This window comes from Rhamphochromis longiceps, linkage group LG12, assembly GCF_057381845.1.
Source record: "Rhamphochromis longiceps isolate RC_006_pf linkage group LG12, R_longiceps_female_GT1.1, whole genome shotgun sequence".
NCBI lineage: Eukaryota > Metazoa > Chordata > Actinopteri > Cichliformes > Cichlidae > Rhamphochromis > Rhamphochromis longiceps.
The window spans coordinates 19,626,417-19,640,835 of NC_140568.1; the positions used below are offsets into that span (position 1 = coordinate 19,626,417).

General features: G+C 43.3%; 1 protein-coding gene across 1 annotated transcript in view; it reads left to right on the forward strand.

Annotated features, from left to right (window-relative positions):
• Positions 1-14,419, forward strand: part of hmcn2 (hemicentin 2) — a 46,341-nt gene that overhangs the window by 29,171 nt on the left and 2,751 nt on the right. The window contains exons 47-76 of the mRNA XM_085425098.1: positions 71-168; positions 250-528; positions 611-801; positions 1,046-1,127; positions 1,821-1,957; positions 2,056-2,197; positions 4,119-4,263; positions 4,377-4,504; positions 4,626-4,782; positions 4,891-5,012; positions 5,102-5,266; positions 5,357-5,464; positions 5,554-5,688; positions 5,942-6,076; positions 6,201-6,470; positions 6,541-6,731; positions 6,831-7,044; positions 7,194-7,328; positions 7,428-7,618; positions 8,307-8,388; positions 8,667-8,837; positions 9,417-9,569; positions 9,778-9,915; positions 10,306-10,427; positions 10,564-10,804; positions 10,907-10,966; positions 11,072-11,191; positions 11,318-11,452; positions 11,646-11,765; positions 12,083-12,208. Coding sequence (XP_085281224.1) covers positions 71-168; positions 250-528; positions 611-801; positions 1,046-1,127; positions 1,821-1,957; positions 2,056-2,197; positions 4,119-4,263; positions 4,377-4,504; positions 4,626-4,782; positions 4,891-5,012; positions 5,102-5,266; positions 5,357-5,464; positions 5,554-5,688; positions 5,942-6,076; positions 6,201-6,470; positions 6,541-6,731; positions 6,831-7,044; positions 7,194-7,328; positions 7,428-7,618; positions 8,307-8,388; positions 8,667-8,837; positions 9,417-9,569; positions 9,778-9,915; positions 10,306-10,427; positions 10,564-10,804; positions 10,907-10,966; positions 11,072-11,191; positions 11,318-11,452; positions 11,646-11,765; positions 12,083-12,208 — 4,493 coding nt within the window. The remainder of the gene's footprint in view (positions 1-70; positions 169-249; positions 529-610; positions 802-1,045; positions 1,128-1,820; positions 1,958-2,055; positions 2,198-4,118; positions 4,264-4,376; positions 4,505-4,625; positions 4,783-4,890; positions 5,013-5,101; positions 5,267-5,356; positions 5,465-5,553; positions 5,689-5,941; positions 6,077-6,200; positions 6,471-6,540; positions 6,732-6,830; positions 7,045-7,193; positions 7,329-7,427; positions 7,619-8,306; positions 8,389-8,666; positions 8,838-9,416; positions 9,570-9,777; positions 9,916-10,305; positions 10,428-10,563; positions 10,805-10,906; positions 10,967-11,071; positions 11,192-11,317; positions 11,453-11,645; positions 11,766-12,082; positions 12,209-14,419) is intronic.

Genomic DNA, 14,419 nt, shown 5'->3' on the forward strand with positions numbered 1-14,419 from the left:
TTGTAAAAAGATTACAGGTTGGTGGATGAGGTCATTCTAAATGTTCTCTTTCTTCATTAAAAAAAAAAAGGATTTCTCCTGTGCAGCTGTCTGATTCTGGAGTTTACACGTGTGTGGCACGCAGTCAAGCTGGTCTTGCAGAGCTCAGCTATAATGTCCAAGTCCAAGGTACAATCCCAACAGTAGATAACATGAAAACAGAACATGCTGGGTCGGTGGGGTTTCACACTCTGTGTTTATGGTCTGCAGTGCCCCCCGGTGTGAATCACGTCGAACCGGTGGAGCCAGTTTCAGTAATCCAGGGATCCTTGGTGACTTTATCCTGTGAAGCACGTGGCGTCCCCCCTCCGACGCTAACGTGGATGAAAGATGGACAGCCGCTGTCCCTTCACCGCAACCTGCTGCTGGATGGACAGGAGACAAGACTGCAGCTTCCTGACGTGGCCCCCTCAGATGCGGGCTTTTACAGCTGCGTGGCTAGTAACCAGGCTGGAAGCAGTACCAAGAGCTTCAACCTCACCGTGCTTGGTACGATCACCCTCTTTTTATTTATTTATATCTGCAATAAAGAAAAAGAACATAAGCTAACACATTTTGCTTTCTAATGCAGAGCCTCCAAAGATAGTCAGCTCCGACTCACCAGAAGAGCTGACCATAGCAGTTAACAGTCCACTTGAGCTGGAGTGCTCTGCTGTGGGAGTCCCACCTCCTACCCTCAGCTGGCTCAAGGATGGTCGGCCTGTGGAGAGATCTGATATCGTTCAGCAGGACGGAAACTTTATCAGGATTAGCAAAGTTCAGGTATAAATTACTGACTGTGCGAGCACATGTTCTCCTGAGATTGGCAATTTAAGGTGTAAAACTTTATTTAAGACAATGTATGTCGCTAAGACTTTTTCTAAGCAATCACTCCTGTTAAAAAACAAACAGAAAAACATACCCACTCTTTTTAAACCTTAGTCGTCACTTTAGTTGAGTGTAAATTTTCAAATAAAGCATTGTCATGCAAGAACCACTCAAGCTGATTGATATTGTCTCTTTAAAGGTCGAGGATGCAGGTCTGTACACCTGCTTGGCCAGCAGCCTAGCCGGAGAGGATGGAAAAAACCACTGGGTCCGGGTCCAAGGTGACACAAGCTGTTCTTGGATATTATTCAGCATGGAAGAAATATGTCATGCCCCCCTTTTCCCTTAACTTCCTCCTCTCTTTGCACCTGGTACTGCATGAATAAAGCTCTGTGTGCGATCAGGAATAAAAGTCTGGATTTTTACACAAGTGAAAAACAGACTTGCGCTGCTTGTATATCGGTCTCGCTGTTTTGCACGCAATATGACATGCATGCAGCGCAGGGTGCATTTTCTTGGGTTTTTATTGATGGCCTGACTTTAATTTATGAGTGTGCACTACTCACCATTTATTCCACTTGTTAATATTTGAGTAAAATGATGCTTCTATAAATATAATCATACACAATGCAGTTAAGACCTGCGAGACTGCTTAGATCAGTGTTTTCCCAAATTCATGGTGTTTCTTTTCCCCATTCCTATAATTAAGACTCTTCTAGAAGATTCAAAACTGTGTGGCACACATTTTTATAGCACTTTTTTTAGTAATGTCTTTTTTTAAGTGAAAACACATGCTTTTTATACCTGTCCCCGATCTACATTCTGACTTCATCTGTTCCACACGGCCTCATAACTTTACCAAGCTCTTCCTGAAGGAGCACTTCAGGCTCACAGCACTTTTTTTTCTTTTACTTTCCTTTTGTTGCTGTTATTGTGGATCACATAAATCTTAATGGTCAGTGGTTGTGTTGCAGTACCACCAACGCTCCTTGGCTCCGGTGATGTGAGGACATTGACAGTGCCGGTTAACGGTCACCTCACTCTGGAGTGCCTGGCTGACAGCGACCCTCCTCCACACATAGAGTGGTACAAGGGTGAAACCAAACTGCAGGTGCAGAATGTGAACTCAAATAAGTCATCCACTATTAAAAGTATTGATCTCCTCTTTGACTTGCGTATTCTATCTTTCCTTTCCTTCTGTTGTATCAGCTGGGTGGTCGTATCCAGCAGCTGGCAGGGGGTCAGTACCTGGAGATACAGGAAGTCAGGTCTGAGGATAGCGGCCAGTATAGCTGTGTGGTTACCAACATAGCTGGAAGCAGCAGTCTCTTCTTCACTGTGGAAATTCTCTGTAAGCATACTTGTCATATCTTGTTTTTAAACTGTTGAACTTTTGAACCGTAGACATAAACACATGACAACCAAATATTTAACTCAGCAAGTTGCCAGTTACTGCAGTTAGTAACCAGTCCAAGTTATCAAGGAGAGAGTGAAAGACCAAAGTATACTCCATTCTTTGGAGTCATGCCAAACACTGCAGACAATGGAGCTCCTTCTAAAAATGTTTTGCAGTAAAAGTGTTAGTGAGCTATGAATGAATGGCACACTGAGCTGCTATTTATCAAGGGGTTGCCACAGTGAATACATCTGGATGCTTTGACTTGCCACAGATGGAAAAAAAACCCAAACAGTGGATGACCTTTGTGGTGTAACCCTCTAATTCAGGGGTCCCCAATCCCAGTCCACGAGGGCTGGTGTCCCTGCAGGTTTTAGATGTGTCCTTGATCCATCACAGCTGATTTAAATGGATACATTACCTTCTCAACATGTCTTGAAGTTCTTCAGAGGCCTGGTATTGAACTAATCATGTGATTCAGGTGTGTTGACCCAGGGTGAGATCTAAAACCTGCAGGGACAACGGCCCTTGTGGACTGGGATTGGGGACCCCTGCTCTAATTGATCCAGTCTTGGAATAAGACAAATGCAAGTACGATACCTCGTGAGCCCCTGAGGCTGGGTTTCTGTCGCCTCCTGGTGTCAAACCGGGGACCTACATGTAAGGCAAATGTGTTAACCACTACACCACGGAGCCACTAGTTTCTGAAATGCCTGTTAGAAAAAACAAACAAATGTTTAAAAGAGCTAAAAGAGCTGTCACTTTAATACATTGTCATGACTTATTTTGAACTTACATAAGAAGGTCATAGATACATGCAAAGAGTAGCTAGTTGTAGCTGAGGCTCTGCAGTACAATAGAACAGAAGCCTAATTAATTGTTCGAGGTGGAAATGATCAGACACCCCACAGTATGATATTATCACAGTTCTTCACAATGCAATACTAGTGTGATGTGCTGAGTGCTGAATATTGCACATATATTGTGATTTATCCCCTTTTTCATCTGCTAATCATGTTATCAAAGTTACACTTTTTATCCAATAAGATAAAGTTATCTCAAGTCATTTTTCCTGCTGGATAATGAGGTTGTCAAATATACCAACACTGCTACTGAAACCTGCCATAAATGTTTCTATAAGATGGAGTTAGTCTACTATTATTCTATTTTATTCTACTATACTGTTATATTTACTATTATAGCTGATAATACATCAACTGGGATAACTCTGGGATAAAGATGACATATTTGACCTCAGCAGCATTCCTGCTGTATAGGAATAAAACTAAAATACAACCAACTGGCAGTCCGTTGAGTTGAGTCCCCTTGAGTTTTGCTCATTAACAAAGACTCAGTCAGACTGTTGGCAACCTGTCTGCAACAGACTGCAACTGTTTGCACAAAGTTTGGGCGACATGTGCAATCACTTTGTGAGAAACCAATCAAATCTCTGTGTTGTATTAATTTAGAAAGGTGGTAAGTAACTTTGTACTTGCATGTGATCCAGATTCCTAAATATTTATATGTGTGAGGACTAATAGAGATGAAAGAGAAATTCCCCTGTCGTATTTCAACTTTTAATGCTGCCATTAAAGGTTGACTGTAGGTGGGTAGCTGGAGCAAAGTTCAAGAAGTTTATTTAGGAGGCTAAGTAAAGAATTAGAAGTAACATGTGGTAACATGTAACATCATCATTTGAAGAGAGGCTTAAAAAGAGCCACCTACTCAAGCAAGTTTCAAGGGAAACCACTGTTTGTGCGTTTAGGGTGGTTTTAAGGGAAATAAGTGTTTGGTGTGTCGTTCAACATTCATGTCTGGGGAGAAAAAAAGAGTTTTATATGCTAAACACAACAAGATTCTGTCTCTTTACTTCCAGTACCACCTGTAATAAAGGAGAGCAGCTCAGTGGTGACTGTACATATTGGCCAGGATGCAGTTTTACCCTGTGAAGTCAAAGGCGACTCCTCACCTGTGGTCATGTGGAGGAAAGACGGCTTCCCCGTGCGTCAAGATAACAATAAGTACGTCCTGAGATTTCTCACAGGTGTCTGTAATTGTATACGTCACACTCGACTGTATCTGTCGAACACAGACGCGGTGTATCCCCAACTCATTCATCTTTCGTGCATTTCAGATACACCATATTATCCGAGGGCTCGTTGCGCGTACATGCAGCTCAGCTGAATAACGCTGGTCGCTACTACTGCACCGCGTCCAACCAGGCTGGCTCAGATCACCGAGGAGTGGATCTTCGTGTGTTTGGTAAAGACAGTATAAGCAGTACTTAGCTTATGAAGATTTTGGGGATGCCAGCAGATTCAGTTTTTAGCACAATTTTTTATTGTTATAACAGCTTAGCTGAAGGTCTTCTGTGTCCTTTTAGTGGGTCCCTCAATCAGTCCGGGTCCATTCAACGTGACAGTAACCACTGGTATCAGAGCCCTGCTTAGCTGTGAGGCTGCAGGTATACCTTCTCCTAAAGTATCCTGGAAGAGGAATGGCACTCCCCTGGATATCAGCCAGCAGCCTGGTGCATACAGGTATAGACAAAGCTATGCCTGTACGCTTCAAATACACAATTGGTATGCAGTACAACTCGTACAGCTATAAAAACTTCAAAGCTGATGCAGTTCTGCTTATCTGTTCAGGTTACTGTCCTCAGGGTCTCTGGTTCTTTTGTCCCCAGCCAATGAGGATGAAGGTTATTTTGAGTGCACTGCAGTCAATGATGTTGGAGAGGAGCGCAGAGTCATCGAGGTCATCCTGCAAGGTATTGATTTAAAGTGTTGTGAAAATCAGCCGGCTGTAGAATGCTGTTTCAGATAATTCAGCCCACAAATTTGCTGTTCTCTCCCGTAGTCCCTCCATCTATTGAAGATGATGTTACGGCAGTTAAAGCTGTGAAAATGTCTCCTGTCGTGTTGCCTTGTCACATACAAGGACGCCCAATGCCCACTGTCACCTGGACGAAGGGTGGAGCCAAACTGAGCTCCAGAGGAGGAAGCTACCGCATCCTTCCCACTGGTAAAGCAGCACACCAGTTGCTGTTTCCTTACATTTTCATACATCACGGTCCTCTGTAAACACATGTTCTTTGTACTCACTTTAATGCAGGAGAGTTGGAGATAACTGCTGCTTTGCCCAGTCATACTGGCAAATATACATGCTCAGCCAGAAACCCAGCTGGAGTGGCTCACAAACACATCTCTCTCTCAGTGCATGGTAGGCCTCCAAGGACATATGTTATCTTATTATGTTTATGTTAAAATGTATGAAACCATATGACACTGTGTTCTGTCTTCCACACACAGAGCTGCCAGAGATCAGACCAATGGCAGAAGAGGTACAAGTAGTGCTGAATCACGGGACTCTTCTCCTCTGTGAGGTTCAGGGCTTCCCCAGACCATCCATCACCTGGCAAAGAGAGGGAGTTCCCATAGCAACAGGTAACGGTACAAAAAATATGAGCCAAATCCTTATTTATGAAGAGACAGACAGATGAACATTGCTGTAATTATGCACAGTTTTCATATATTAGAATCCAACACATCTAACAGCAACTAAGTCATACTCCAACAAGAATCTTTTCTTTGTTTTGTTTTAACGTTTTACAGATAAGACAGCAATGTCATCATGCTGTGGGCTTTAATTTGACCTGTCTCATGTGGACCAGTAATTTTCATGTGACTGTGTGTCTAGGTCACAGGCTGGCTGTGCTCCCGAACGGAGCTCTGAAGTTTTCCCGTGTGACGCTTGGTGATGCAGGGACCTATCAGTGCCTGGCAAAGAATGAAGCTGGTGTAGCTGTGGGCCGGACAAAATTAGTCCTTCAAGGTAATGCCGATTTTTTTATCTCACCATGGGAATAACATTATGTAATGTTTCATAATCTTATGAAACATTACATACATTTTAGGAAATTTGCAAATAAATATCTGCTCATCTTATGTTTCCGCAGTTCCACCAGTGTTGAGCGTGCCTCATGTCGAGTACATGGCTGTGCTAGGCCAGCCAGTCAGCCTGGAGTGCATAGCTGATGGGCAGCCTCTGCCTGAAGTCACCTGGCACAAAGAGAGGAGGCCTGTGCTTGATGGCGCTCATGTGCGCGTCTTCTCCAATGGAACTCTGGCAATTATTTCTACCCAGCGCAGCGACGCGGGTCTTTACACGTGTACTGCTAAAAACCCCGCCGGCAGAGCCAGCCATGATATGAGGCTGCTCATTCAAGGTGAGTGAAGCACTTTACAAGCTGCGCTGTGTCGTAACATGTTTGTGTTAATAGTGGTGTCTCTTTTCAGTCCCACCCGTGATTGCTCCTACACAGACGCAACTGTCAGTTATCCAAGGATTTCAGGCTCTGCTGCCCTGCGCTGCTCAGGGTTCACCAGAGCCTAAAGTGTCATGGGAGAAGGACGGCAGCGTGGTGCCCAACCTCCCTGGCAAATTCACCGTCTTACGGTCAGGAGAGCTGATCATAGAGAGGGCTGAGGTTAGCCTCTATGTCATGCTTTCTCTGCACTTTATTATGAACTGCATCTCTCTGTAGTTCCATGTGCAACACTCAGCTGCTGCTTCTTTCCTTCAACAGTCAGGAGACGCTGGTGTGTTTACATGCGTAGCCACCAATGCAGCAGGCTCTGCGAGGCAAGACATCCGACTGACCATCAATATGAGGCCTGCATTCAAGGAGCTGCCAGGCGATGCAATGCTAAACAAAGGGCAGACTCTTGCCTTATCGTGCCATGCTCAGGGAACGCCTTCTCCTACTATCTCCTGGACTGTCAACAACAGTCCCTATGCAGGTAGTGTTTTCCTTTTTTTCTTCAGTTAAACAGCTCATAATTGCCACACAGATTACTGTATTTGTTATTATGTGTAATGCATTCAGTTTAAAAAAAAAGAAGCCTAATTTAAAATAAAACTGTGGTGTAAAACTGCAAAACTGTTGCAGGTGCCACTGTAGATGAGGCAGGCAGAAGCTCCATCATCATTGAGAATGTGACTCGGAGTGATGCTGGGACCTACGTGTGCATAGCAGCAAACAGCGTGGGTTCCATTAGAGCGCTCTCGTTCGTCCGTATCAGAGGTGAGATTTATCCTCGAGGATTCCCGCTCACTGAACTTTCTATAGATATTTACATTATGACACATTCTATCTGAAAATACACATGCTATGTGTTTCCAGAGCCTCCGGTGTTGAAGGGTGAAGCCCACACGTCTCAGACAGTCATTCAGGGTGGCTCTGCTGTGCTTGACTGTCCCGTCCACGGAGACCCCAGCCCTGTCCTCCGCTGGCTCAGAAATGGAAAACCGCTACCTCGCTTCCTCCGAATGCAAACCCTCCACAACGGATCTCTGGTCATTTACAGCACCACTGTAAATATAACATTTTCTTTTCTCCTCCTATTTCTGTTCTTTTGAGCAGTAATCCTGCTTCTAAACAAGTTCTGTCAAGCCTAGCTCACTCTGGCATGAAACATTTTCCGATGTAGTTTGCGCAAGAAGGCTCCATCACGCAATCTGAGTAGAACAGCGGCGCTTTATTCATCCCATCTGAGCTTCATCTACAATACCCTTGGGTAGAGGAACAGCGTGTGACTGTCCTGTAGTGTCCTGCTCCCATCTAAATCAGATTCAGTTCAGCCGGAGAGGCTAACAGCATTAGGCTCAGAGGGAAGAAACAAACAGAATGCTGTATGTTCCCAGACTCTGCCCCTCTTTCCGTAGCCTCTAACCTTATTATGGTCTCTAACTGCTGCTGTAATTGCACAGCCTGCAGCTGAGACTTTCTCACAGACAGATGACTGTCCTTCCAGCAGAGTGCTCTTATTATGAAATTTCCTCTCTCTGTCCCTGTAATATTAATTATGACAAACAATTCAATGGAATAAAGTCAACTGCCCCATTGAAAATGTCAGATTTTGTTTGCTTGTATGGTAATTTCCCTAAACTGTAAAACTGTACCCAATTCAGAGATATGTTTGTCTGGAAGGTTTGTAGTCCTATTAAAGGATAACTGTTCCTTAGATAATTCGATAATCAGCTAAACCTGGTTGATCTACAGGCTGCAGATGAAGGGGAGTATCAGTGTGTGGCTGAAAGTGAGGCTGGAACAGCTGAGAGGACCATTACGCTCAAGGTTCAGAGTGAGTTCTGTCTATATGATTTATTTAACGGGTTATGAAATAAAAAATTCAAACAAGTTTGTACCATAATGTACTTCCCAAACTGCCTCCAATCCACTTTTAAGAACGACTTTAAAATGTTAGTTTCCCCCCGTGTTCACTTATTCATGTCTGTTGCTTTCATGTGTTGCAAGTGCTCCTTTCCTTTGCACAACAGCAAGTTTGCACAACATAACCTGTGCAAATGAACTTCCTGAGGACCCACTGTTGAAAATTCTTTTCTTCTCTTCCTCTCTTAGTCAATGGAGGCTACTCTAGCTGGCAGGAGTGGGGACCATGCAGTAGCACCTGTGGCCAAGGCTTCCAAGAGCGAATCAGACTATGCAACAACCCAGAACCAGCTAATGGAGGCCGATCATGCAGCGGCCCCAGTATCGACTCTAGAAAATGTCAGGTCGGCTTGTGTCCAGGTACCAGTGGCTTTGTTATTCATTTCGATTCATTTTGATGCCTCCAAAAAAATATGTCTGTGTAATGCATGAGGAAATTTGAAAATTAAAATATATTATCTCAGTATTTGCAATCTTGGCCGTTGCCAATAACTACAAAATATTTCATTATTCAACCCTTCAATTCAATTTTATATATACACTGCCAAATCACAACAGCAGTCCCCTCAAGTTAGCTCAGTACCATAAGAACTAAAAATAATACAGAGAAAACCAAGCGCTTGGTGACAGTGGGAAGGAAAAACTCCCTTTTAACAGGAAGAAACCTCCGGCACAACCAGGCTCAAGGAGGGGCAGTCATCTGTTGTGACCAGTTGGGGGTGAAGGGAGGAAGACAGGACAAGAGACGCAATATGGAAGAAAGCCAGAGATTAATAATAAGTAATAATTAAATGAGGAGTGGTGTCTAACACAGAAGTATGCTCTTTCTTTCCAGTCCATGTCAGTAACTTTAAACACTTTCAGGGAGCGTTTAGGACAACCTGATATTAATGAATTTCAGTTAATGTAGCTTATTTAAACGTATTTTGGTGCTGCCAGGTGAGGTTCCACGCAGGACTAGAGGCAGCCTGATAGGAATGGTCAATGACAGAGAGTTTGGTGTGTCCTACCTGGAGGCCAACATTACAGACAATGATGACGAGGGGAGCAGCACTGTGCAGGCACGCCTTGACAATATTCCTCCCACTGTGGGTGAGTGATGGCATGTACCATTGTGTACCATTGGTTGCTGTTGACCTCAGCCTCATACCTAACAGTTACCACTTCATTAAACAGTGGTCACGCTGAATTTTACTAGAAAGAGTTGAATTCTTGGGGATGCATTCCCAATCTTGTTCAAATCACATGTTGATGTGTAGCAGAGCAGCAGAGGCACAGAGCTAATGCTGTCTTGTTGTAGGTCCCTTGCTGCGGGTGCTGGTGTCTGTGTTTGCACCCATCTACTGGACCACCGTGCTGCCGAATGGAGCAGCCAGAAATGGCTACGCTTTCACTCAGGGCCAGTTCAGACAGGAGTCTCAGCTGGAGTTCGAGACTGGTGAGCTTTGCCTACTACACATTTTTGCTTTGTTTTCCGTGCATATGCCAGTTAATATTTAAAGCTTTTGATTCATTTATTTAAGGTCATGCACTGCATATTTAATCGATGAAAGTACTCGGCTTAAGATAAGTTTTGTTCAACTCTTTTTATTTCTGTTTAGTTTCTTCTAAACTGTGGTGTGATTTTACAGGAACAACAACAAATGTTGAGTTTTTCATGTCCATTATGCGCTCTTTTGTAAAACAGTCAGTAGATGGCAGCACTTACTAGCAGTCACATACATTGAACATGGAGGCTTGTGCTTCTAAGCAGTTACAGCACGCTCCCTTGTGGTTTTAAGTGGATTTACAGTGTTATGTTTTTTGGTTTTTTAATCTCTTCTAACAGGGGAAATCCTACGTTTGACTCATGTTGCCAGAGGTCTGGATTCGGAGGGTGTTTTGCTAATTGACATAGTAATTAACGGATTTGTTCCTCCTTCATTATCATCATCTCACATGAGCCTTCAGGTGTGTTCACAGCTTTCATCGCAATGTGTATTTAAAGATCATTCAGATCAAATCCTGACTTAAAGACATGACACTTTAGTTTCACACCTCCGATCCTCTTTAGTTTGTGTGACCCGATTTCACTCCTGCCCCGTAGGAGTTCGATGAGTCATATGTGCAGACGGGCCAAGGGCAGCTGTACTCGTGGTCAACGCAAACCCACCAGAGAGGAGGAAGCCCCATGGTGCTGCGTTGTAATCACACAATTATTTACGAGGGCCAGGAAGAGCGCCAGGGTCCTGTGCTTCAACTGCTCAAGGTTTCTGGGATGAATAGTGCCTACAACATGTTTACGCTCACTTTGGACTTCCATGTTACTGCCAGCCTACACGTACCAGGTCTGCAAAAATATTTAAAAATTCCAGCAATTTAAACTCGATTTTACATGAAATCCAGGATCTGTTGGAAAGCCTAACATTGCATGTACTCTGTGTTTGCAGATGGTTATGAAGACGCATGCCCTAAAGGTTTCACTCTTGACACCACCTCCTACTGTGCTGGTATGCTGTGCTTATTTTTTAATACCTCAATCATTTTTAACACCATTTATTTGAACATTTGTGACTGTTCTATTTTATTATTATCATCAAATGCATTCTTATTAGATGAAGATGAGTGTGCGCTCCAGTCTCCCTGCTCTCATTCGTGTAACAACATTATGGGAGGCTTTTCCTGTACCTGTCCGTCTGGCTTCACCATTTCTGCAGACACCAATGTATGCCAAGGTAAGACAAAGAAAACCTGCTGGGTGATTTTTTTGCAATATCCAATATTACAATACACAGTGCACAGAGATAATGTCCTACTTAAGTAAATCTAAAATGATCTCACTAACTGTTTCCCTCATGCAGATATCGATGAATGTTCCCAAGGCTCACACATGTGCCACTACAACCAGCAGTGTGTCAACACAGTGGGAACGTATCGCTGCCAGGCCAAGTGTGGACCAGGATTTAAGGCCAGCATCACAGGAACCAGCTGTGAAGGCAAGCAGCTGTTAATCACTGTTAAAATGTCCAGCATTTCATATGGAGGCATAAACGTCTCATTATTTTCCTGTTCGTGTAATATTTTATTATATTTGCACCTGCAACAATAATAAAAATCTCATTTCTTGCCAATCACTTAAGTGTTAATCAGCGATAAAGCCCTGCTGTATGTGTCGAATTGGTCTTTTAGATGTAGATGAGTGCCAAGAGTCCGCTGTCTCCCCGTGCCAGCACCAGTGCCTCAATACTCTGGGTTCCTACCGCTGTGTTTGCCACCCTGGATACCAGCTGTCAGGACGTCACTGCATTGGTCAGTTGAGATAAAAAGAACAAAAACTACCTGCCTGCCTTAACTTGTTTGAATTCTTATTAAGTTATGCTACAGAAGATTTCAAAAGATAAGACTACACCCAACTGCATTTTTTTTATATACAAACTTAGCACAAAATATAAGGAAGTTTGTGTTCAGTTTGTGTTCTTTGTTGTAACGCTGCTTCTTATACTTATAATGTTGAAAAGCCTGTTTATTCCCCTTGGATGTATTTTCCATTGATACAGCATCCACAGTAATGCGGGCCCTGCAGAATATTTACTAACAGCTCCGATGTGACGGTTTAACTTTTGCAGACATCAATGAATGCACGAGGAACGTATGCCCGGCTCACCAGCAGTGCCGTAACACAGAAGGAGGATACCAGTGTTTCGACAGCTGCCCAGCTGGAATGACCAAAGCAGAGAATGGGGCCTGCGTGGGTAAGCTGCTTTTATCCACTTTATTTATTTAGACATTGCTTCATTTAACAGTTCCTGTTCATTAATCACTGCTTAATTTATTGACTGACAGCATGAACTCATTCATGCCTTGAAAGACTCAGATTTGGCTTCTACCTCCAACCCTTCAACACTGTATCGTGAATTTGCTAAAATGGTTTTCCTAATAAGTGGAAATGAAACCCCCTGTAATCCTTTTGAAAGCCAAAAGAACCACTGAGGTCAAAAGAGGCCAAATAGAGAGCAAAAGATTTTATGAACTGTAAATCCACTGCTGCAAAAAGAAAACTTCTGTAACAAGATGCAGCAGAGTTTATGGTAGACACTGCTGCACGGCAGCTTTAAGGTACTCAGGATATCTTCTCTTTAACTGGCTTCATGTCAGCAATCGCAGTCAGCATTAACACACATATTAGCTCAGGTCGTCCCAATCTAGCCAAGTGCACTCACGTAAAAGAGGCAGTGTTTGCAGTGTAGGAGCAATCACTAAACACAGGCGTGTGTAAAGGGGTCTTTTTTTTTCTTAATAAAGAGAAAATGATAATTTCAGGAAAAATACAACAAGAACAAGATGCATAATCCAGGCTTAAAACAACCTTTATTTAGCCAAAGTGAGGAAAAGCAAACTAAAGTTATCGGTTTTGTCAATATAACCATTAACCTTAATCTATCGTTAAGGTATAGCTGGATATGACCAGTGTTGGGACTAACGCGTTATTAAGTAACGCGTTACAGTAACTACGTTATTATTGTGGTAACGAGCACGGTAACTAGTTATTGTGCCAAAATCAGGAACGCGTTAGTCGTTACTGGGATTTAGATAGGCTCGTTACTCGTTACTTCGTGTGGTGGCATCGCGGAGCTTCCACAGATTCAGTAACATTAGCAAGTGGTGGAGGCCAGCAGGTGGATGAAGGAAAGGGGAGGCAGGAGGAGGAGAGGCCCGAGGCGGCCGCAGGTCCAAGTGTGAACTGAACTTCAGGTAAGAAGTTCTGACCTGCAGTCTCTCTGGGTCAGATATGAACCAAGTGTAGGTGGAGTTTATTTTCGTTATTCTGACTTTTTCGTACTGCGTGCTAGCTAGCATGACGGAGTTTCTATACAGCTGGGTGGGTGCTATGAAGTTAATGATGTTGAACTTTATTTTGTTCATAAGTTATTAGAGTTGCCAACCGTCCCGTCTGGTATTCAGAGAAAATATTACGCGTTTCTTATTGAGGTGAAAAGGAACAGTTTGTCCCGTAATTCAGCTACAATGAAAAAGGCACAAAGCTGGAGTTATTCTGTGTTTACGCTGCACAGCTGCCTCTTCTTCTTTCATTCTCCCCCCTCCCTCTCCCGTTTCTACTTCAGTCATGAAAACTGATCAATGATCAGCTGATCGGCTTTTCTCCCTTGTTTGTTTATCGCTCACTTTGCGCCAGAAAGAGGAAACCAACGGATGTCGCGCTAAACAACAGCAGCACGTTTAAGCTTGATCAGCTGTTGTTAGAATTTATTTAATATTAATTTCTAGTATCAGCTGATGTTTGCTGGAGCCACAGCTGTAAAGCTGCTGGTCATGATGTCGGTTTGGAGATGTGGTGAGAGGGAAACATGAAGATGAAACCAGGAGATGTCCTTACTGAACCATCAGAGCTGTGATGGAGAAACAGGTTTACCTTTTAGGTGACATGAATGAGTTGAAGTTATGAACTGTTTCTGAGAGACAAATAACACCAGGATCCTTTTTTATGTAGCTGACAGCTGGTAACTGTGCAGGGGCGGGTCTAGCAAAGTGTTGCCAGGGGGGCATGTAGGGCATTAACAGGGAGAGGGGGGCACAAAGAAATACTTTTCTTTCTTATTCTCATTTAAAATGTCTAGCTTTTATTAAATAATTATCTGAATCTTACAACAAACGATTGATAGATTGATGCATATATACCATCAGAACAGTGAACATCACTGTCACAACAGTGTTTGTTTTCATTCAAAGGCTTTATGATTTTTCCTATAATGGTGGCCAGTCTCTAGTCAAAACGCCCGGGCCAATTTTCTGTCCCAGTCCAGCTCTGTATGCAGCTCATCTGCAGTCTGGTGTTACCTACATCTTCCTATTCAGAAGGCAGAATTTCCGAGTTCTGAGTACAATCAAAGCACCACGACTGCAGTTTTTGTGTTGGATGTAAAAGGCGCACATGACGCTGTGAC